The 23,988-nt window shown below is 57.9% G+C and overlaps 1 protein-coding gene across 3 annotated transcripts in view; it reads right to left on the reverse strand.

Annotated features, from left to right (window-relative positions):
- The window catches only part of MACROD1 (mono-ADP ribosylhydrolase 1), a 152,690-nt gene that overhangs the window by 123,960 nt on the left and 4,742 nt on the right, over nucleotides 1-23,988 (reverse strand). For all 3 annotated transcript variants that reach the window (XM_020887702.2, XM_020887701.2, XM_020887703.2), the window contains exons 2-3: nucleotides 18,089-18,190; nucleotides 16,887-17,003 (exon numbers count right to left, since the gene is read on the reverse strand). In XM_020887702.2, the coding sequence (XP_020743361.1) occupies nucleotides 16,887-17,003; nucleotides 18,089-18,190 (219 nt within the window). The remainder of the gene's footprint in view (nucleotides 1-16,886; nucleotides 17,004-18,088; nucleotides 18,191-23,988) is intronic.

The following is a 23,988-nucleotide window of genomic DNA, read 5'->3' on the forward strand; positions in this document are numbered from 1 at the left end:
CTGGGGCCCGGACCTAAGGAGCTTGCCCAAGGCTACAGTGACAGAGGCTCGTGTGTGAACAGGTCCTAGGCCAGTTAAGGAGCCTGACTGGGATCTGGGAACCTGGAGGGAAGGGCACAGGCCAGCCCCCACCAGATATCGCTGCAAGGAAGTAAGCCTCCCCAGGTGGGCCTCCTCCAGGAAGCCCTCTCTGATCAGCCCCCATTACCTTGAATCCCCTGAGTTAGACTCATGCTCTGTGCCGTGCCCACTTCTCCCACTCTACACTGAGTGTCTTTTAGAGGCAAGGGCTGGGCCTCCCTCATTTCATACTCTCTGAATGAAGGGAGGTGGACGGTGCCTTCCTTCATCCTGGATGGAGGTCCAGAAAAGGGAAGGCTGGCAGGAGGCTGGGCCTTGGGGGCTGGAGGACAGGAAAGAGGGAGCCCGAGGGGAGGCTGCCTGGGACCCCAGGAGCTGAGCTCCAGGCTCAGGTCTCCCCCAGGCCGGGGTTCTCCTGCTGGACAGGAGAGGCAGGATGGTTCAAGGACTTGGAGACCCAGATTCCCCGGGACTGAAGCCCTTTGAAGTAAGACTTGTGCGCTCCCTTGAGCTCCGCATCAAAGGCAGCTCCGCTGTGGTTGGGCCACGCTGGGCTCTACAGATAAGGGCCGCCCTCTTGGGACAGGCAGAAAAAGGGCGCCTGGGCCTCCAGGAGCAGCCAGCACCCGCCCCAGCCTCCCTCTGCCTTCTCTGCTCCTGGGAGAAAGAAGCTGAGCCACCCCCAGGGAGCTACCTCAGGCCTCTGTCTGGGATGCTCCCCCCACACCCCACTTCCTGACCCTCCCGACAGGTCCGCCTCCAGGACCAAGTCGTTGCAGGAGACGGTGTAGCTCCCCAGGGTGTCCCGCTGCCTGGAACCACATCTCCATTGCTCGTCCTTGCAGCCTCAGTGCCCAGCACCTGCTCAACGAATGGCCGGCTGTGCTATGGAGCAGGTGGGAGGTTGGGGCAGGTTGCTGGAGAAAATGACATCTAAGCCGGGAACTGGAGCATGTATGACCAGAGTCAGACACATGAAGATGGGAAGAGAGGGTGCAATGGCTAGGAGGTGAGGGACCCAAAATCATTCAGCCGGGCTGGACTGGAGAGGCCGGAAAGGGAGCCAGAAATGGCAGGAGAGATTCTGAGGCCGGACGATGTGGGTGTACCGGTCACGATGCCCAGAGAGTCAAGGTCACTATTAGTGCAAGACCTTCCCTAAATCAAGGATCCCAGGGATGCTGGAAGAAGCTGTGATATGAGCCAGGGCTGCCCAACACTGAGGGCCCCCATTTCCACTGTGGCCTCGACGAATACCCTCTCCCCCTAGTTGTGCAGTGCAGCTCCGGCACCAGCCATGAGTTTGCAGAGAGAGCTGAAACCCAGAGGCACTGCCCAGCTGGAGAAGGCGTCCACCCCATGAGAGGCCAGGCCCAGAAAGACCACGGCCAAGGGAATGTGTGGATCCCTGGGGCCAGGGGGCTGAGTGTGTGAATGAGGCCGGGCACCAACCCCCCCAGGAGCATCTCCAGTGGTGGGCATGGCAAACTGGGGGCCACAAGGGCAGCAGTGGCCCTGCAGAGACTCCCTATGAGCAAAGGGGAGTTCTCTGTGTTTTCTGGGATGAAGCAAGCCTTTCCAAGTACCTACTGTGTGCCGGCTGGTGGGAACCGCAGGGGTGAGTCCAGGAAAGGCCAGTTTTCTGCTGCCTTTCCCTTCTCCAGGGACCAAACCTGCACGAATCAGTAATTCCAACCTCCGCCTCTTCTCCAGCCGTGGAGAATGATATGTCTTATTTCAATTAGCCTTTTCCTGATTACTGGCGAAGTTCTGCATCTTTTCACTTGTTTACTGGCCATTTGTTTTTCTCTGACTGGGAATTGCCTGTCCACATCTTTTGCCCATTTTTCTTATTGATGTGTAGGAGCTCTCTGCACATCAAGAGAGGAGCAGAGAAGCAGCCTTCTCCTGGGGCAGACCCTCAGGGCCTCCCTGAAGGGTCCTCAGGCCCAGGAAAGGGAAGAGGATTTGCAGGGGGCTCCCACTGCATCCCATTACACCCCGCCCAGCTCCCAGCGGGCCAACTCTGCTCAGAGACGAAGCACCTTCTGCAGGTGGGAGCCCCTGCCAGGCTGGCATCGCAGCTGGCAAAAACCCAGAGGGCTGATTTTTTTTTTTTTTTTACTACACTGCCCCATGGCTGGTGAGGTGCCCTGGATGGCACCTGAGAGGAGGCAGCTGGTATAGAGGGATGTCTAGGAAGAAGCGATAACTATCAGTAGCCAGCCCAGTTCAGTGGGAACCAGCTGACAAAGGGGGCAGGTCCTGAAGCCTCAGGATGGCCCTCCCGACAGAATTCCAGGGCCCTGTCTGGTGCACACCATCCCTGACCCACATCCAGCTATGTGTGTGTGCATGTTCAGTCGCTCAGTCATGTCCAACACTTTGCAACCCCATGGACTGCAGCCCACCAGGCTCCTCTGTCCATGGAATTTTCCAGGCAAGAATACTTGAACAAGTTGCCAGTACTGGCACCACAACTGCTGAGCCTGTGTGCCCTAGAGCCCGTGCTCCTCAACAAGAGAAGGCACCGCAATGAGAAATTCACACACCGCAACCAGAGAGCGGCTCCCACTTGCTGCAACTAGAGAAAAGCCTACGCAGCGACGAAGACCCAGCACAGCCATAAATAAATAAATAAAATCATTTTTTAAAAAAGAAATGGCAGGAGAGATTCTGAGGCCTGACCATGTGGGTGTGTACCAGTCACTTCCCCAGCAAGTTGCTAGGGGATCTTGATCCAGGAATCGAACCTGCATCTCTTGCATTGGCAGGCAGATTCTTTACCACTCCACCACCAGAAAAGCCCCTTCCAGCTGTGACAGTCAATAAAGAGTGACCCAGACGTGGATAGATGTGAGCCCTGCCCCTTCACCCTCGGCCACCTGACTTTTCAGGGCCAGAGCAACCCTGTGGTTCATTCCCCTCCAATGCTTTCCATATTTCAGCGGACAAACATCACAGGCCATAAAACTGATTTCCAAAGTCTATAAAGGCTATAACGTTTAGGAGCCAGGAAGAATAAAGTCCCTCCTTCAACGGGGTTATGGCTGCCAAGAGCCCTGGCAGGGCCCTTTCTGTAGCTGGGGTGGCAAGCACCGGGACCAGCCTGCAGACGTCCCTACACCAGGTGGTAAACGACCATTCAGCAAGTGCCGGGAGGCTGCAAACCTCCTGCTCACCTTTACCCTGGCTGCCCGTTGCACTGGCTCCCCCCAAACCAGCAAGGGCTCACTGGCACCCTGGGCCCACCCCTCTCCCACCCGCCACTAAGCTCCCGGCAGAAGAGCCAGACCACAGACTGGAGGCCACCGTCCTGGTGCCGGCCAAGGTCACCCCTCTGCTCTGTGCCATGCTGGGGCAAGTCTCCCAGGAGGACCAACAACGCCGCCACAGAGGCGGCCACCGTGACCTCTACGTGACAGAAGGGGATGGGCTGCCCTGACCCCCCCCAAGCTCCCCAAACACCCCCATCCTGGGCTGACGCCGTGCCCACTCAGAGACATCTAGAAATATGTGGGGTTACCACTGGCCCACTGCCCCCATTCACTCACTCATTCATTTAAAGGTGACGTGACCCAGTGGAAAGTACTCAGGATCTGGTTCAAGCTTCCTGGCTGGAGATTAGTCACCAGCGTTCCAAGCTGAAAAGCCACCCACCAGGTCACTGTAAGACTGATTATCCTGGTCAGCTGGACCAGGAGGGGACCATGGTCTGGAGATGTGGGGCAGGAGGCTGGGCCAGCATGAGGGCAAAGTGCCAGGGGCAGGCCTGCCAGCCAGAGGGGAGGGGGCCTATCTGGAGACAGGGGGATAGACAAAACGACCCCAAGTCCCTTCCAGGCAAGGATGAAACAGGGTCAGGAGACAGGGCATCCAGGCCCTATTTTTTAATCCCACCCTCGGGGCAAATCCATGTACAGCCAGAAGATCCAGCACAAGGGTAAAGGAGGGTCCTCCCCCCGCCCCCCGGGGCTGTGGGGACCCCCTCTCAGAAGTCACTCCTCCTCCTTCTCCAGGGCTAAAGCACATCGGGATAAGGAATTAGCCATGGGCTCAGCCTCCAGCTTCACCACCAAGAGGTGGAGAGAAGTGAGGCTCTTCTCATCAAGGATGCCCCCCTCCGCCAAGGGGCCCCCAGAGTGCCTGTGGGAACATGAGAGGTGGGCAGGCGGGGTGCCAGCCCCGGGGGCTCTCCAGGCTGGCTGTGGGGCTGAGAGGCGGCATTTGCATGGAGAGCCTCCGTGGCTCTGGAATCTATGCAGCTGCCTGGGTGTAATTCCTAAGGTGAGACGAATCTCCGGGCTGCTTTTCTCAGCAGGAGCAAGTCTTTCCTTCAAATCGATGGTGACACATTTTTAAACTCTGATATTAAGGAGGGAAAGATTTTGCCGGCCCCCCGGGGGCAACCCTTATTAGTCACTGGCTCATCTGAGAGAAATCACAGCGGCAGACTCAGTGGGCCTGCGCAAGGCAAGAGGCCCAGAGGCCAGGCCGCTGACAAGGGAATGGAAGGCAGAGAGGGCCCTCCTGAGGTGGGAGCGAAGCCGAGAGGGGGGTTGCACTTAGAGACGGGGTCTGGAGCAAGGGCTGAAGCAGCCGTAGGGGAATAAAGAATAGCTGGTGAAAGTGGCAGAGGGAGAGGAGAAAGTACGAGAAGGAGACATGAAGCTGAGATATGAGTAGATTTCCAAGTTTAGAGTCACAGAACCCAGAGTCTTATTGCCCATTTTGCCATGGCTGCCAGGAAGCTCAAGGCCACTTTCCTTTTTAAAAAATGTGCTTATTATTTATTTTTGGCTGCGCTAGGTCTTCACTGCTGCCCGTGTTGTACGACTTTCTCTAGTTGTAGCTAGCGGGGGCTACTCTTCATTGCCGTGCACGAACTTCTCGTTGCGGTGTCTTCTCTTGTTGCAAAGCACGGGCTCTAGGACGCGCAGGCCTCAGCAGTTGTGGCACACGGGCTTTAGCTGCTCCGCGGCACATGGAATCTTCCCAGACCAGGGATCGAATCCGTGTTTCCTGCGTTGGCAGGTGGATTTTTAACCACTGGACCGCCAGGGAAGTTCATGGCCACTTCTCATACACAGCAGAAATAGAGTTGTTACAAAGGCCTAGTTTTGAGGTGTCTTCTGGATGGGGCCTAGGTAAGTGCCAGGAGCCAAGCTGCCCAAGCAGGCACCAAGAGCATAAAATACAAGGGCAGGTATGAACCGTGGCCCCTGGTTAGACCAGACACCAGCATTCCACGGGCAGAGCAGACTCGGGAATGAGGCGAGAGGCTGGCAGGTCAGAAAGCACGTGCCAAGAGCATCCAGGCCAGAGGGTTCCAGGTGTGGCCAGGAGCAGAGGGCACATTTCTATTAATGCCCAGGTCAGCATCCTCCTTGTCACTTCTTTTTATTCCTGTTTTAATGGTTCCCCGGTTTTATTATACCTGTTTTTCAGTGGAAATAGGTAGCTTAAACCTTCTTAAAAAAATCAATTCCAGCTCAAATGCCTACTTGCTTGGCGGTAACAGTCACCATTTATTGAGTTCCAATGACTTGCCAGGCATTTGCATGCATCTCCATCCCCCAAACCACCTTCAGAGAAGGCGTCACTCTCCCGGGTTTACAGACGAGGAAACCGAGGAGGCTATCCTGCTCAAGGTCACAGGGGCTTGGAAGTGGCCGCGGCAGCCCTAGCCCCCGGCGTGGCCCCACTCCCACCCCCTGAACCCCAGAGCCCAGCACCCTGCTCCACGAACCAAATGGGGCTCCCATCTGCCTTGTTAGGAGGCAGAGGGGGCTGAGTCAAGGTCAAAGCCAGGGAGGCCGAGAGGTGGTCGGTGACCCACAGAGTTCCATCACCCCCCCACCCCAGCCCTGTCTGCAACACTCTGGGCCCCTCCCTGCCAAACCCCAAGGCTTCAGCTGGAACCACCCCAGCTTCCCATGACCTGTGAGCCTCGCCAGCAGGTTCCCCGCCGGCTGCCAGGCTGGCCTTAGCGCCTTTGACGGAGCTGTAAAGGTCCCGCCGCAAATGTCAACTCTGGGCCATTTGCTTCACAGATTTCAATGTTCCTGTTTCTCCTCAACAAGGCAGCTCTTGCTTCTCAAAAGGGATGTGGCGTTTGATGATGTTTAAACCTACGTGAAATACAGCCAGGCGGCAACAATAAAACAGACGAGGGCCCCTGCCGGCAGGGGGACGGCTGACTGCCGGGCCTCTCTCTTCCCACACGCGCTGCAGCAGCCACCACCGCAGCTCAGCTCCTATTTTTATGGCAATTACAATGTCCAAAGAGGGGGAGGAAGCGGCGATGGGGAGGAGGAGGGTGGGTACCGCTGTACAAGGACCACTTATTGCCTTTGGGTGTGGGGTGCATCTGATGGGGATTCAATGAACCGAAGCAGGTGATGCCAGCCGGCCACGTCCACTCCTTGCCGCCACCCTCTCACGGCCACCCAGGCCCACTGGGGCCACCCAGGTCCACAACCAAGTACATGATCTCTTCCGGGGGCTGCAGCCCAAGCTCCTGGCTTCCAAGTCCTCACTGGCTTCTGACACTTCCACAGGACATAAAAAACTGCAGTCCCTCCCCTGCCCAGTATGTAAGGCAGCAGGAACCCCCCCTCCACAGCTGTGCCCACTGGGCAGCCTGCTTTCACCCAACAGCCCTCACCGAGATGCATGGTCAGTTCCCGTCCTTTTGTGTCCCCCCCGGGGACCCACTATGCAAATGTTCTTGGGCTCCCCCCCGCCACGGATGGGCACCAGCGTTGTGCCAGGCCTGTCCACGGATGGAGACCCGGGGTCAGTGGGCCCTGCCGCTGCCCTCCAGGGGCTCCGGTCTAGTGGGTGGTGCAGTGAGATGCTTCACTCATAAGAACAGTACTCAGCATTTACTGACCCCCTCCGTGGTGAGCAAGGCACTGCAGATACTCACTTTTTCCTCTTCATCTTCCCCTGGGGTGCACACAGGAAACTGAGGCCCAGAGGAGCGGCACGTGGAACCAGGGTTTACCCCAGTCTATCGATATTTTGTGAGCAGCCTCCAAGGTCAGCCACTGCTGCACCCGTGGGGGCCCTCCAGCCCAGGCCAGGCCTGTCCCCACCCCCGCGAGGACAGCTGCAGCCTTTCTATAAGTGATCAATCAAGACTGTGGGGCGGGGGGTGGGATGGGGGTGCGGGGTGGGGTAGGGGAGTGTAATTTCCCTGGTGGTCCAATGGTTGGGACTCCTTGCTTTCACTGACAGAGCGAGAGTTCGATTCCTAGTCAGGGAACTAAGATCTCACAGGTGTGGTCAAAAAGAAAAAAAAAAGACTGCAGGGAAAGGGAACCAGTGATGGGGTCACTGCTCCCAGCAGGGCCTGAGGAAACATCAGCACAAATAAATTGCAAAGTAACTAAATAAGCCCCAAAGGTGAGCTTCTGAAATGCAAGACGACCCCAAGGAGGAGAGAGGAGGGGAGGGCTGGTGGCTTCAGTTCTTTCAGCTCAGGCTCAGCGGAGGCCGCCAAGTGCTAACAAGACAGCTTCAGTCAACACCCCACCCCACCCCTGGGAAGGGGGACATCCCCCGGCCGGGGCTGTTCCCATGTGACACACACCAGTCCCGACAGAAGCAGAGCAGAGGGCAGACAGCCCTGCCCCAGAAGGGAGTGGGGATAGCCCACCTGCCCTGCGTGTTCACGGTCCGGAGACCCCAAATCCTTCCTGACGGGCAGGAAGGGCCCTCCTCAGCCTCCTTGGGCCCAACAAGTTCTCCGCTCACCACAGGGAGCCCAGGAAGGCGGTGGTGCGCAGCAGGCCCGGCTCCACGGAAGCAGCCACCGCAGCGGGCACAAAGCTGGCACTTCCTGGGCTTCCTCTAACCCAGACGTCATCATGCTGAGTGCTCCCCACGAACTGTCTCCTTTCAAACTCACAACAATCCAGGACACCGGGTCCTGGAACACTTGTATCCCCATTTCACAGAAAGAAAATTGAGGCTCAGAAAGGTGAAGGAGCTTGCCTGAAGCCATACAGCCAGTGCACAGTGGGGCCAGGATTCGTGCCCAGGACTCTCCAACTCCAACTGCAATGTCCTGAGTTGGAGACTCCAGAGTGGGGGCTATCTAGAGAGTGGGGGCTATCTAGAGAGTGGGAGCTATCTAGACAGTGGGAGGTAACAGGGTGGGGGGCGGGGAGCTGCATCCTTTGACTCTCTTCTAGGTCATGTCAGGTCATACTCATTGTAAGGGCTGATGCTGAAACTGAAGCTCCAATAATTTGGCCACCTGATTGCAAAGAGCCGACTCATTGGAAAAGACCCTGATGCTAGGAAAGACTGAAGGCAAAAGGAGAAGGGGGCAGCAGAGGATGAGATGGTTAGATAGATCACTGACTCAATCAACATGAGTTTGAGCAAACTCTGGGAGATAGTGGAGGACAGAGGAGCCTGGCATGCTACAGTCTATGGGGTCATAAAGAATCAGACACAACTCAGCAACTGAATAACAACATATCTTAAAGGCTACCCCAAGTTGGGACCAGGCCAGGTCTCACCCAGGAGCCCCCAGAGTCAGGCTCTGACATGTGTGTGAGCCCACCCTAGGGGTCTGGTGAAAGTGTTAGTTGCTCAGTCATATCTGACTCTGCGACTCCACAGACTGTAACCCACCAGGGTCTTCTGTCCGTGGGATTTGATAGCTTACGGTGAACAGTGTGGGATTCGTCATCTCCGAGGATCTGGCTTCAGGACCAGGGACCAGCGCTCTTGATCACTCAAGAGCTTTTGTGTAGCAGAGTTTTATTAAAGTAAAAAAGGACACAGAAAGTTTCTGACACAGACATCAGAAGGGGGACGGAGAGTGCCCCCCTGCTAGTTTTAGCAAGCTGTTTTATGTCTGTTAGAAAGCTGTTAATCTGATAAGAGAGCCACCTCAAGGCTGAGGGAGTTTCACCAGGTCCCTTCCTGCAATATGCAATTTTGAGATAGGATGGCACGAGGTCTGTCATCCCCCGGCCATAAAACAATTGATACGAATACTGGTTTGTGGAGCTATTATCAGCCTAAGGTTTGAGAAAAGGAAAAAAGTTAGCCTTAAGTGGAACCATTTTGTAGAAAGGTAAATTCCAAAGCAAATACATAGTTTCATTAACATAGCTTAAGAAAAACATTTCCATTAAAAAAAAAAAACCACAATGGTTACCTCGAGGTTTGAGAAAAGTTAAGTTCAGGTGGAACCAGGTATCGTCATAGCAACACAGAATTTTAAGAGACACTTGCAGCCTATTTCCTCCATTTGGAGACCCCTGGCCTCCCTGCCTGTTGCTCTCAGATTCTCTAGGCAAGAATACTGGAGTGGGTTGCCATTCTCTTCTCCAGGGGACCTTCCCAACCCAGGGATCGAACCCGGGTCTCCTGCACTGCAGGCGGATTCTTCACCATCTGAGCCAGCAGGTAAGCCCAGGGGTCTAGAGAAAGCAGATCATCTCAGCACCCCTGCAAACAGCAGTGTCTGCAGAGCTGCCTGCTGAGAGGCAGGGAGGGGCCCCCAGTTCCCAGGGGGTCTCTGGCTCTCGGAGCCCCTTCACCTCCTAGGGACCCAGGGCACCCATGCGTTAAATGGCAGGTGAGCCACAGCCTCCTGGGGAGGCCCGAAGCCGCCCGGGCAGCCCTCTGCCAAGGCGCTGGTGGATCATTCCGGGAGAGCGAGCCAAGGCCTGCAGATCCAGGCCTTTTCATGCTTGGCCAACTTAATGGTCCCCATTAATTTCAAAACACACACATTCCCACAAGCTCCGGCCTCCTCAGCTCGGTGCCCAGGGTGGAGAGCACGCCGGGGACACGGACGGGCACACAGGTGTGGGTGAGGCCAGGCGTCCTCAAGGACAAGAGGAGCCGGGAGGAAGGGGCTCAGGGCCCCTCGGCAGGGGGTGGTGGGCGGCGGAGCCCTGTCCCCCGTTTCCTGACCAGTTGCTCCTGGTGATGGGGAGAAAAAGATGCAGGAGGAAGGGCATGCTAGGGAGTGACCCTGAGCAGGTCACTGTCCCTCTCTGGGTTTCCCTACGACACTGCAACTGTCTTGGAGGCAGGTCAAGGTCACTGAGCCTTACACTGAGCCAGGAGCCTCACCAGCAGCCGTCTCCCACTGTCCTCATCTACACGAGGCTTTAGTCCCTTCCCGCCTTGACTTCTGCGACCAGAGGGGCTGCGTAGGGCCTGGGCTGGGGCAGATGACGTCCCAGCGGCCCAGGGGGGAATCACTGGTCCATCCGGTCCCTCCTGCCGTCACACCAACTCTCAAGGACATGCGATCACTCATTCATTCAACAAACGTTTACTGAGGCTCAGGACAAAGGGTCATCCAGTCCAAGGTCCACAGCCCACCATCACGTTCCCTCTGGAAGGACGGGAACAATCTGACCATCAAAGGGAAACTTGGCAGAAGAGCTTGGGGGGATAGGACCTGCCAGGATCCGCAAGTCCCACCCACTGGCCAGAGCTCAGCTCACTGGACCAGGCCCTGCAAGCCCTCGAGGGAGTCTCAATAATTCAGAAGGGATCCATCATTTATGAATTTACGTAACCGCTTCTCGACCTTGTGGAAATGAGCCGCCCTCCTCCTGCAGCGGTGGAAATCAGGCCTTGGCCCGGTCTCTGGCGTCCTGGGCTTTCTAAGGCGGGGGGCGGGGGGGGGGGGGCTACCTGCAGCCCACGCCTCTCTGTTTGCCTCCCAGTCCACTCGACCCCTCACCCGCAGACTGGACCCAAAAGGAGCTTCTGAAAAAGCAAGTTCGATGACATCCCTCTCAAACCCCAAGATCAAAAGACAAGAGTTTGATTCCTGGTTCGACCTTTTACCAAGCGCTTCGGCCCATGTGTGCCTCAGTCTCCTTGTCTGTAAGTGGGGGAACATGAGTGCCAGCCTCAGAAACGAGATGATATGTGCAGTGTGGGGGCAGCCCCCTGGCCCAGGGGGAACAGGCAAAGGCACGCTGCCCCCAGCCCAGAAGTAGGGCTTGGTGGGGGGTGCTCAGGGCAGGCACTGGGCCACAGGATCACCATGAAGCCACAGGCGTTGCAGCCCATCACAAGGCCTCGTGGGCCAATGAATCTGGACCCTTCTTTTCTGCACTGACCTGCCACCATGCCCCATCTCCGCCCCACTTCTCTATGTCCCTGCAGGGAGAACAGACGACACCACACCCAACGTAGGGACTCAGATTTTTAAACCGGAAAAGAAAAAGGGACAAAGAGAAGGTAGTCTCAGCTACTCTTTAAAAAGGTTGCGGGGCGGGAGGGGCACATTTTCTGGAGGCTCTGGAGTCCAGCAAACCTCCACTACTGTATAACTGTGTGGCATCAGGCAAGTGGCTTCAAGTCTCTGAACCTCAGTTTCTCATCAACACCATGGGGCTGATATAATAACACCAAGAGGCCAGGAGAGGTAGTACGGGGTGTGGATATACCAGAGGGAGAGACCCTCAGCTCAGAACCCACTTTGGCTCATTCCTAGCCCCCAGAGTTTCCCGAGTCCCACCTCCTCACCCCTCCCTGCAAGTGCTCTCCCTTTCTCCCTTTATTATATCCTTGTCTGACTTCTGACTCAGATCCCCACTTCTCAGCTCAAGCGCTGCCTCCTCCAGGCAGCCTTCCAGATTGCCCCCCACCCCTGCAAGTGACTCCCATCCCTCAGACACTCTGCTGTCCATTTCCATTCCATTCGCACGTTTCACTCTGCATTTGGGGATTGAGATTGAGTCTTTCGTAGCCCAGGGCCTGCCCCAGTGCCTGGTGCTTGACACGCCTGCCATGTCTGTCTGCTGAACGAATGAATGAAAAGCTACACAAGAGTTCAAATTCCAACTTGGTCACCTGCCCAGCTGGGGCGTGTTATCCGTCCTCTGAGCCTCCGTTTGATCACTGAAGATGGGGATCATCCTCTGCTTTGTGGGGATACCAAGGGGTCAGCATGGTGGGTGCGGCCCGTCTCACCTGCGCTCCCCAGGGGCCAGGGCCCAGTGAGGTCTCCAAGGCTCACAGGCTCCTGCCTGCCCTCCATGCCCGCCGTGGGGAAGCTGCTGCTGAAGGCGGGTGGCTGCGGAGGCCTGGCCGGCCGGCAAGCCTCAGCAAACACATTTAAATCCGAAGTGACAGATAAAGCGATTTACGGCGACAGTTTAGCGTCAGATCACTTCCCACAAGGCAGTCGGCGTCCCTCGGCTCCCCTGCCTGCTAGTCCATCAAGGCGGTCTCTAAATCACTGGCTCGGAGTGGTGGCCCAGGGACGGCTGGGGGCCGGGCTCCTCGGGGCCCTCCAAAGAGCAGCAGGAGTGAAGAGGGGGCTCTGGCTGGCTTGGGGGGAGGAGGGCGATGGAAGCAGCTGGCAGATTCTCACAAATCAAAGCCCCAAGACTTAAGGAAACAGAGCACCACTTCATGCCTATTTTAAATAAATAAGCAGCTTAAAAACCTCCCAGAGCGGCCAGCTTGTCGCTCTGAAACATGGCTTCCCACCCGTTCCGCAGGGCCCGGGCCCGCGAGCCTGGGCCCCTCAAAGGCTCCCCTGACCCCCCGCGCCTCCCGCCACCTCCTTGCAGAATTAATTGGTCCCTGAGGCGACGCGTGGCGCTCTGTTCAGACCTCGCTTCCACTGCTTTGTCACATTATATTCTACTTAGTTGCTCTCACGCTGACTTTCCAATACTAATTCACGGGGGCCTTGCTACGTGCTGGGCGCTCGGCCCAGGGCCGGATGGGCCTGAGCACGTGTCACCCTCAGCCCCACTCTCTGGGGTGGGGCCAACGATGCTCCATTTTTCAGATGGGGAAATAGAGGTTTGGAGACGCCTGACGAGGCCACAGCACGGCCGACGGGAAGGTTAGGATCCCCAATGAGCTCCCGGCCTCTGTGCCCACGGCCCTGGCACACCAGCCTCGGACAGCTGGGCAGTGTCTGGGGGCAGCTCGGTCCCATCAGGTCCTGAAGGCCAGAGCCAGCAACCGGACCCTGGAAGGACCCGGAAGAGGGGTCTCCCTGTGTGCCAGGACGCATCCTGCCTGAGACTCGGCTGTCTGCCAGGAAGTAGGGGCCCACAAGCACGGGCTTGGTTTGCTGGGAACTTCGAGGGCATGGAAGGGACCCTCTCAAGGTCACGCTGCCTCCTCTCACAGTCCTCTCCCATCTCGTGGCAAAGGGAAGACATGAACACTCCAGAAGCTGATGCACCTCCCCTCCCCGGGGTCGGGGGGTGGAACCCCCAGACCTGAGCTTTCTCCGGAGGAGATGCCAGCCTGGTTCTCCCCACACGCAGCTGGGGAACGTGGCCCAAGCTGGAGAGGCAGGCGCTGCCCTGGAGAATGTGGGCTGCAGGAGCTCTCTGGCTTATCTGGTCAGCGTGGCAGACCAACTTAATTAAGATCGATGCTGTGTGCCCCCATGGGCAGGAGCCACGGCCAGCGCAGATGGCCGGAGCCCCAGACTCTCCAGGCTCTGCCCGAGCAAGTGGCCTCGGCCGGCAGCCACTGGGGCAAGTCCCAGGAGGGCCTGGGGGCCTGCGCTGCACTAGGTGGGGTTGAGGGGGGCTTGTCCGCGTCCCCTGGGACCTCATGCCCTGCCACCTGCCAGGCGCACGCCCTTCTACTCAGCCCCAGCCCCCTCCATCTACCACATAACGTACAGCAGTGGACACACACAACAAATCACACACGCGCCTCCGCTGTCACAGCACACTCAGCACAAACACCCCAGTCACACATCACCCGCCGACAGGGGGAGCGAACACCAGTCCTGGGCTTCAGATGCCAGGGGAACATTTGGGAAGCAGGGTCTGATTCTCCAGAGTCCTGAGAGAGGCCGTGGGTGGAGCCCGTCTGTGGGGAGGGGAGGAGTGAAGAGGGCAGGCGGGGAGGACACCCCGGGTCCCCCCTAGGGATGGGCTGGAGACCACCCCCTCCCCCCAGGGGCCACAGCTCCTCAGGATGGAGGGGGCTCCGCGGGTGCGGACCCCTTTCTCTCATAGACCCTTTCCACCCCCCCTGCAGGCCTCCCCCACCGCGGTCCCCGCAGCTGGAGCAAGGCCCAGGCAGGATGGCATCTTCCCCACCCTTCCCCATCTGGCCTCGGCGACAAAGAGAGACGCCCCCCGAGCCCACCCCCGCAGAAAATCCAGAAGCTCCACAGCGGACCTCAAGCCCCCAGCCCTGTCCTACCCACACAGCTCCCCATAGGCCACCGATTCCAGCGGGGCCAACACTGCCCTTGACTTCAAAAATAAAAATTTAAAAATTCCCACCCCGAGATAATTGCTGGGCTCCTTTTGCTCATTGTGGCGGCTCGGCAGTCGGCGCTGAGAAGCAATTATTCACGGCTAATGAGTATAATCAAGTCAAATAGAATTTAATGGACACGTATTCTCTTCCTGCTTGAAACTTTACATATGAATTAAGCACATATGGGTTTCACGAGGCACAGACCAGATTTATGCAGCCCCGAAAAGCCCCGTGTTGCCGCGACTTTTATTCCGCTAATAAACAGGCTGATTTACGGGCTCTGGGGGGCACAGGAACCGTGATCTCTGCTGCCCTCTGGTGGGCGGCGGCCGCAGGCTGCGCCAAGGCTCAGGGAGGGTGCTGGAGGGTCCCCAAACCACCAAGGACCCCTGAGATCCCATCAGAGCCAAAGCCACTCAAACACCCGCCAGGAAGACCTGGAGGGAGGGTCTGCAGGGGACGCCGGCTCTGTGTGGGAGCTCTGCTGCGTGAGCATCACAGTTCATGAGGATCAGCTCCTAACAGGGTTCCCACCACCCCCATCATGCAAGCCCAGGCAGGTCCACGGAGAAGGCGAGTCCCCAGACAGGGGTGGCAAACACTGTCGGCCCCCAGTCCTGGAGAATCAAACGAAGCCAGGGCCAAAGTGCCTTCCGGACAGCGCGAGAGGCCAACAGAGCCGCTGCCCTCGGAGTCTGGCCAGGCACAGGGGCACGGGGAAGAGCCATTAATCATTCCTACAACCTCGCGCAGACTCCAGAGCCCCCAGCCCGCTCTATCTGCCTCCCACAAACACCCTGCCTTGGTCCCCACACCCTCCCTCCCGCCACCAACCATCCACCTGGCTGCAAAGGAGCTGATAAGACGTCCCACTTTTCCCTCTGGCTGCTTTGCAGCTCAGAAAGAAAGACATGATGTTGGCCAAAAAGTTCACTCGGGTTTTTCCGTAAGATGTTACGGAAAAACTCGAAGTTTTTGGCCAACCTATCTGAGCAAACTCCGGGAGGCAGTGAAAGATAGGGAAGCCTGGCGTGCTGCAGTCCATGGGGTCTCAAAGAGTCAGACACGACATAGTGACGGAACCAGAACATCAGCGGGGCACCTCACACACCCTTGCCAGTGACTGCAGGGCCAGGGGCCCCAGGAGGGGTAGCCTCACAGGCCTGTGGCACTGTTCCCTCAGCCGGGGCCCCGCGGCTTGGTCCTTCCACCCCAGGCCGGCCCTCCAGGGTCCAGGCAGCAAAAAAGACCCTTCTCCTCTGGGCCACTCTGACTTGTCTTGGCCCTGAGTCCCCCAGATGGAGACCTCCCTGCCATTCACCATCCAAGTGGCCCAAAAGAAACACACCAAGAGAAACGCCACCTCCTCTGCTCTGAGTCAGAACTCCTGCCTTCCCGTGACTGGTCGCCTGTGCACTGAGACAGGCGATATGGGGGTAAGAAACACCCCTGTGGCCACACAGGTCTGCGAACGTCAGCGAGGAGACACAGCAACGCCACTGCCGGAAGGACAGCCCGGCCACCGACACGCAGGCGCCGAGGGGCCGAGCTCCCCCTCTCCCCGGGCCTCTCTGGCCCTGTCACTTAGCCAGCGCAGCATGGGCACCACCAAGACCCAGGGTCACTCGGCCACTCCACACCCCGGCCAGCTCTGGGGCCCGCCAGTGGCTGCAAGCCCAAGGGTGAGACAGAGGAGATTCAAGACACTCCTGGGGTGCCCGAGACTGCGTAGCTGGGTGTGGGGCCTCGTACAGGGGAGGTTCCCTATGAGTCGAAGTCCAAGACAAGAGGGTCCGCTCAGGTCTGCAAACCTTTCTCTAACAAGGAGGTTCCTTCCTGAGCCGCCTGGTACCCACGGTGGGGGGGAAGGGGGGTACAGACCCCACTTGCCCTTGTCCCATGAACCATCTGAGCACCCACTGGACTTGACCGCCCCCTGACACCTCACTCCTGACCTCAGCCAGACAAACACCACCTGGAAGGATTACAACCATCTTTCTCCCGCTCCCGAGAGGAAGAGAAAGAGCAAACTCCTCAATGCATCACAATAAATGGCCAAGCCAACAAGAGCCGCTGCAGGACACCAAGGAGGGGCGCAGGGGCCTCTGCCCCACCCTCCCCCGATAACACTCCCCAACATGCTCCCTCGCCTGCCCCCGCCCCGTTCAGAGCGGGGCTGGGTGGGCAGGAGGCGGAGGAAGGAAAGCCGTGCTGGGGGCCATCTGCAGCCCCTGAGGGCGGACCACCCCCTCTGGCCTCTGCCTTCCTGGCAGGGCTGCCCCGCGCGATTCCAGCCCAGCTCTCTCCCTTCCTGGCCGCTAATGGGTCTCAGAGCTTCGAGGCAGCTCAGCCAAGGCGTCCCTGACACGGCGGGTCAGGCTTTCCACGGGGAGAGGCGTCCGCGCGGCCGACTCTCTGGGTTCTGCGGCGCCGGCGGGCCACCCTCAACCGGCCACCAGAGCCTCACTGGAGCCAGGTGGCGTCCGCGCGAGCCTGGCACAGGAATGAGGCGGCCGCCCGGGTCTCGGACTCAGGCCCGGCCCGAAGGCCCCACTCACCGGCATTGACAATGGCGTCCACCTCCAGCTTGGTGATGTCACCTCGGAACAGGGAGATCTTCTCGTTGAGCTGCTTGTCCTTCTTATACTTGGGTTCCTCCACCTTCACGGTCACCCCTGGAACAAGCAGAGGCCGAGGGGTGCTCACGGGGAGGCCCCCACGGCGGAGCGAGCCAGCAGGGACCCCTGATCAGGCAAGCACCGGTCATCTGCCCTCTGCGTCCAGAGGCAGGGTGCCACGCGGGGACCGATGACGCGACTGAGGACAGCCCACACTGACCAAGCACCTGCTGTGAGCGGCACACACTCGTCTCCCCGATCTTCGCAGCAATGCCACACACAGGTACGGCAGCCACGCCATCCGCCCCCTTTATACACTGGGTCACCCAGACCGGAGGCTTCCCAGTGGTACAGAATCTGCCTGCCAACGCAGGAGAGGAGGGTTCCATCCCTGGGTCGGGAAGATCCCCTGGAGGAGGAAACGGCAAACTACTCCAGTATTCTTGCATGGACAGCCTCATGGACAGAGGAGCCATGGACTGGTGGGCTACAGTCCATGGGGTCGCAAAAGAGTCGGACACGACTTCGCGACTAAACAACAGACAACTGAGACGTGGGAGCATGATGGGACTTGGCCCAGGTTCCCGGTCACCAGGTCTGCAACACGCAGGGCCAAGGTCCTCATGAGGACGCTGCCCTGAAGGCCACGACACCAAGCCAGGCAAATCCCGGCTCTGGCAGCCGTGGCACCATCTAAGGCTAAGCTTCCCAATGACATAACGGGAATCAAAACCAAACCACGGACCTCCCTGGGGTTCCGGCGGCTAAGACGCCGCACACCCAGTGCAGGGGGCCCGGGTTCGATCCCTAATCAGGGAACTAGATCTCGAATGCTGCAACTAAGATTTTGCACTAAAGCTGAAACTAAAGATCCCCCAGGCTGCAAAGAAGACCTGGTGCAGCCAAACAGATAAATACTTTTTTAAGAAAGAAAGAAATAGTTTTCAACAAACTACCAAACCTGCCTCAAGCTGTGTTAATAATGAAAAGAGGTGACACATCAAAGTGCCCCGTGCAGAGCAAGCACCCATAAATGCCGCCACCCTTCTTCTCTTTGGCCTTGTCTGGACAATTCTCCCCAGACAAAGGTCTGAAGGGACCACACCACACCCAACCAGCTGGGTCCCCAGTGCAGGGCCTACCTTTTGCTGTCTCCTTCCACGTTGGGATCTTCTTCAGCCTGACAAAGTCCCGGCAGAAGTAATGTTCCTCCCGTTGCTTGTCACTCAGGCCCTTCAGAAATGCTGCAGCGGGATGGGGCGGGAGAGTCAGGCGGGCAGGGAGGGGAGCAGTCCAGGGGGCCTCCCCACCGCCCACAGGTCTCCTGTCCTCTGTCCAGGGAAGGCTCGCCTCATCCAAGGATGCAAAGCAGCCTCGCGCATTCATCCTTCTGCAAACTCACGGGGAGGGCATGTGGGAGGCGGGTCCCCTGGAAGATGCCCTGCCCACTTTGTTAGGAAGGGAAATTGAGGCCCTTGGAGGTGGAAGCTGTCTCTCAGGGGTTCAGAATTAAACTCTGCCAATTGCCAGCTGCTGCCACACCTCTGAGCCCCTAGTATCCTCATGTATAGAATGGGGATTAAGACAGCCGTTGCAGAGTGATCTCAAGCTTACTCATACATGCCAAGGCCAGGCAGGTTGGTGGCACTGAATCAGTTACATCATCAATCAGTTACATCATCATTGCTGTTATGTGTAGGCAGCGGGACACAGGGAACCAGGACAACCGTCCTCCTCACAGGCCGGCAGAACCAAGCAGGTGTGGAGCCTGTTTGCGGCATGCCCCCTGCACTGCCAGAGGGCTCCCCACCGACAGATGCCCGGCTGGGGTCTCCCCCAGCTTGAACCAAGGGCGTGGCTGGAATCGTCCCCATTTTACAGGTGAGGAAATGGGCCCAGGGAGGTTAGGAGGCCACCTGTGGTCAGACAGCTAGTGACCTGAAGCTAGGCCCTGCTCATCCGCTCACAGACTCTGGGTCCACGCAGGCTGGTTCCCATGCTGGGCCTGGCCTTCCCTTCGGGCGGCACCAGGCCGGGGAGCCGCGGTCCAGGCTTGCGGCTCGTGGGCTCCCCCTGCCGGCCTGAGGCCACCAGGGCAGCCAGGCTCAGTCCAACCTGCTCCCCTCCACCACTCCATCCAGGCTCTGCCTCTCCCTGGCAGTTTGAACACAGATCAGTCAGCTAACAGGCATTTACTGAGCTCCCACCATGTACCAAGGCTTCCAAGGTGGTGCTAGGGATAAAGAACCCAATGCAAGAGACAGAAGAGATGTGGGTTTGATCCCTGGGTCTGAAAGATCCCCTGGAGAAGGAAATGGCAACCCATTCCAGTATTCCTGTCTGGAGAATCCCATGGACAGAGGAGCCTTGTGGGCTACAGACCACAGGGTCACAAAGAGCCGGGCCCAATTGAAGCAGCTTAGCACGCACACACGAACCACACACCAAGCCTGGGAGGCAAGGTGAGGTCTAGGGCCTGTCCGAGCAGAGGGCAGGCTGGATCAGCCTCCTGGAAGAGGTGCCCCCAGTGTCTCCGGTCTGCCCCGGAAGCTGCAAATCACTGGAGAAAACTCCCACCAACCGAGCAGACGCTCCCTCTAAATTCTCCATCTCCCCCAGGTGGCCATGGCAGCTGCTGCTTTGGAAGTGGGTCCCCCCTCCCCCTCTCCCTCTCCAAGCCTCCTCCACTTGTCCTCCCAGCTATGGGGTGCCGCCTCCTCACACACACACACACACACACACACACGCCCACATCTCGTTCCTCTCTCGGGTCACTAGGCACAAAGGTCCATCCTCCTAGCTGATGCTGCCCAGCTCACCTCCCAAGGACTCCTGTGCTCCCCCTCCACCAGGCTGTCCTCAAACACTGTCTCCTGTACCCGCTCTATGAAAACAGAACCCTCCCTTGACACTGCATGCCATGCACTGTAGCTGCGGCCTCGTTTCTCTGCCCCTCTCCTCTGCCGCCTACGTTCTGTCTCCACGTCCTCCTCCCCCCAACCCCACCTCTCCGTCAAGGCCAAGGTCAGAGGCACCACGCCGGCCGCTGGTGGCCCTTCCCGGCCTCCCAACCCGTTCTTCCCTCTCTGGACCCTGCCTCCTGGCCCCAGGCGGCTCCCTGGCCCTCCACAGCCTCCTTGCAGCCCCCCTTCTTCCTTAATCCACACCCTCTCCTTGGGTTTTATTTTCTTTTAAAGATTCTTATTTTTCTCATGTAGACCATTTTTAAAGTCTATGCTGAGTTTGTTACAATATCGTTTCTGGCTTTTTTGAAAAATGTTTTGGCTTTCTGGCCCTAGGGCATGTGAGGTCTTAGCTCAAGGATGGAACCCACACACACCCCTGCACTGGAAGGCGAAGTCCCAACCACTAGACCACCAAGGAAGTCTCTCTCCCACGGTCTTCACGGCAGTTCCATGCATTCCAAATCCCAGGATGCATCTCCAGCTTCTCATCTCTTCTGAGCATCTGCCCCCCAAGTTCTGCAGCCTGCCCTCATCCCCAGATTCTCTGCATGCAGAACTGAACCTCAGACCCCCCCATCCTTCCTACCTTCTCAGTGGATGGCCCCAGACTTTGCTGGGGCCCCCAACCAGGGATCTTTCCTTTCTCCTCCTTCCCCCTTCCACCCATCTGCTGACTGTCAGATTTATTGCCACAACACCACGGAAACCAGGCCTTCTGCTTATCCCCTCCAGGGCCAAGCCTCCATCATTAACTGCTCCCTAGTGCCCTCCGGAAGCCCCCACTCCCAGCTGACTCCCGGTGCCCACCCTGACACAGCAGCCCAGAGATCTCAGGAACAGAAGTCAGAAGCCGTCTCTCAGGTGCAAAGCTCAGCTCAAACTCCAGGTCCTTACCTGTGCTTGACAGCCTGCCTCTTCCCCCAACCTCCTCCCGTGCTACCCTCCCTACCACATTTCAACGCTGAGCCTTCCAGTTCCCCCAGCAGCCAAGCTGTTGCCTGCCTCAGGGCCTTTGTGCCTGCTGTGCCTCCTGCCTGGTCTTCCTTTACTGCCCCCTCCTCCTGGCCCTGCCCCTCCCCAGAATAGTTGCCTGCCCTACCATCTGTGTTCTGCTTGACCCTGGCCGTATGCGGACCTGTCGTATTTATGCTGGATTCCCAGCACCAGCATGTAAGGCATATGTGAGGGTCCCTGGGGTGAATCAGTGAACCAAGGATCTGAGACCTGAAGGCTGAGGGCAAGTTTGCTAAGAGGACAGGGTCTTCTGGGAGGAGGGGAGCAGCATGTTCAAAGGCCTTGAGATAGGAGAGAGCCTTTGCATGGGGAAATGGAGCGAGATCTAGAACAGCTGGACTGGAGAGCGAAAGCTGGGCTGTGGTTGCCTTCCCAGTTTGTCCTAGGCCCGCGCTGGCCCAGGGCCTGGCCATGCAGGGGCTTCCACTCCACTCTCGCTCCTTGGTCCCCCAGGTTTGGGCTCATGCCCCCCGACTGTCGTGTTCATGGGCAAGGCGCTCACCCTCTCAGCCTCAGTTTTCTCATCTCTAGAATAGGGGCATGGAAGGCCCTCCCCAGCACCCGAGCTTGCTGTGAGCGAGAAGGTGGCTGTGAAAACGCAGAGGAAGTTGTCGGGCTCCACACACACATCAGACACACTCACTTCCTCCTGGGAGTGAGATCTGTTGCTGCTGCTCAGTCGATAAGCCTTGTCTGACTCCTTGCGACCCCGTGGACTGTAGTCCCCCAGGCTCCTCTGTGCATGGACTTCCCCAGGCAAGAATGCTGGAGTGGGTTGCCATTCCCTTCTTCAGGGGACCTTCCTGACCCAGGGATCGAAGCCAAGTCTCCTGCACTGCAGGCAGATTCGTTACCACCTGAGCCACCAGGAAAGCCCTTTTAAGTTACTTGGGTCCCCATATTTGTCATCTTGCACAACTGTGACCAAAGACCCCCTTGGAGGTCTCAGGGTGCTCGAGTACCAGTACTCACAGCCGGCTGGACTATGGCCAATGAAAGCCCATGCTGTGACACCGGAGGGGCAGGTCCAAGGCGATCCCACAGGACTCCCACAGTGGAGTTCCTCCAGCTGGGGCAGCCTCAGGCACCCAGAGATGGCTCATGTCCCCTAGCAGACACCATCTGGCAGAGACCACCACCTTGCTTTACAAAAGCAGCTGAGCAATCGGCTCTGGTCACAGACAAGCAGAAGGATCCCAAGGCAGGACCCGGCCTGTCCTGCACTGTCCTCCCCACGACCTGGGGCCTGCTCTGAGTGACCCCCAGCCCCCAGAGCCCCTCCTCTCTCCAGCAAAGACCAAAACATGGCTCTGCTTCCCAGAGATGGCCAAGGAAGACCATCAGAGCTGCCTGCATGGCCACCGGCAGTCTAGGCACCAGCCCTGAGGACATCTGTCAGACTGCCCTCCCGGTCTGTGGTCCCCAAGTGCACATCTCCTGGGGCCAGTGTGCGGGGTGCCACATCCTCGTTCATCTCCAGAGCAAAGTGGCGACCTGGAGGAGCTACAGGCCGTGCTGGTTTATGGGAGAGAAGCCAGCTGAGGACGCGAGCACTGTCTTCAGGGCCTCGGCTTCATCTGCCAGGGGGCTGCCCCCAGGCTCCCCCACTCACTCCAGGAGAAGCAGGACCCTAGTGTGGGCATGCGCCCCACGAATGTCTTTTTTTTAATATATATTTGTATGTATTGGGCTGTGCTGGGTCTTTGTTGCGGCATGTGGGATCTAGTTCCCTGCCCAAAGATTGAACCCAGGTCCCCTGCTTTGGGAGCAAGAAGTCTTACCCACTGGACCACCAGGGAAGTCTCGCCCCACGCATTTTTGACACACACTACCTCCCTCTGCCAGAAGCACAGGTGCAGACTTAAAGCACAAGTGAGTTTTATTTTTCTTATAAAAGATGTACAACATACGCTTTAATTTTCTTTCTTTTTTGGAGAGGCGAGAGTATTTCACAGCTCAGTGAGACAGGTGCTGGAAAAAAGATGTTTGCAGTAAAGTTTGATGGGGAGGTCTGACCCCAGACAAAGCTTTCAGCAGCTCCCAGGCACGAAAGCCGAGCTGGAGGAAGCAGGTTGTGCCAGAGCCATAAAGTGCAGTGGGTGAACAGGAATTCAATGATGTATTTTAAGAAGTGTCTTTATGGCGCTTCCCAGCGGTGTTTGGAAAGGTTGAGGGTGGGCTGGCGAGCGCCTTCTCTTCTGGAGAAGGCCAGGTGGGCAGGGCTGATGAGGGTTGGGCTCTGGGAACCCTGCAGCAGGGGCATTAGTCACCCAGGCTCCCCGTCCCCGGAGAGCAGATGCTCATCAAAGCACGAGCCACGGGGAGACAGCACAAGGCACTCTGGAGCTTTTCCACCCTCCCAGGCCCCCCTCCACCCCCTGCATGGGGCTGTGCCAAGGCTGCTTTCCCAAAAAGCAGGTGGGAGAAGCCCCCCAATTCCCAGGTGTGCCTGGAAACGTTCCCGGTTCAGCAGTCAAATCAGATAAATCATCCGTTCTGCGTGAAAGCCCACAGGGGTTGAAATCAGTCTTCGCCCTGCCCTGTGCAGACAAGCTGGAATATATGGGCCCTATCCTGAGCCCCCAGGGAAAGGGAGCAGGTCAGGGCTCTAGACTGCGGCAGAGGCAAGTTTACCTAAGCCCAGTGTCGCCAGGGCCAGAACAGAGCAGAGAGGAGACAGACCTGAGGGGTGACAAGGAAGGTGGGCTGCTGGGGACCCTTTGGCTGCTGTGTACAAAACGGTTTCTAACGTGATCCTCGAACAACTTACAAATCGGGTGCTGTTGGTCCCACTTAACAGATGAGGAAACTGAGGTTCAGGGAACATGGAAGCAGTGATGCTGGGGCTTGCCATGTCTGATGACACCAATGTCCATTCTCTTTTTAGCACACAGCTCTGCCCCTACTGCAGGCCAGAAGGGACCTGCTCTTCCTCTGGAGGCCAGGCCCCTCCTGTGGTGACAAAGCCCCCGGGGCCTGACCTTAAGGCCCCTCACACCCACAACACCTTACAGAGGGACTGTTTCCACACTCTTTCTGATGAAAAGGCATAACCTGGGGTG

Source organism: Odocoileus virginianus, chromosome 28, assembly GCF_023699985.2.
Source record: "Odocoileus virginianus isolate 20LAN1187 ecotype Illinois chromosome 28, Ovbor_1.2, whole genome shotgun sequence".
Taxonomy (NCBI): domain Eukaryota; kingdom Metazoa; phylum Chordata; class Mammalia; order Artiodactyla; family Cervidae; genus Odocoileus; species Odocoileus virginianus.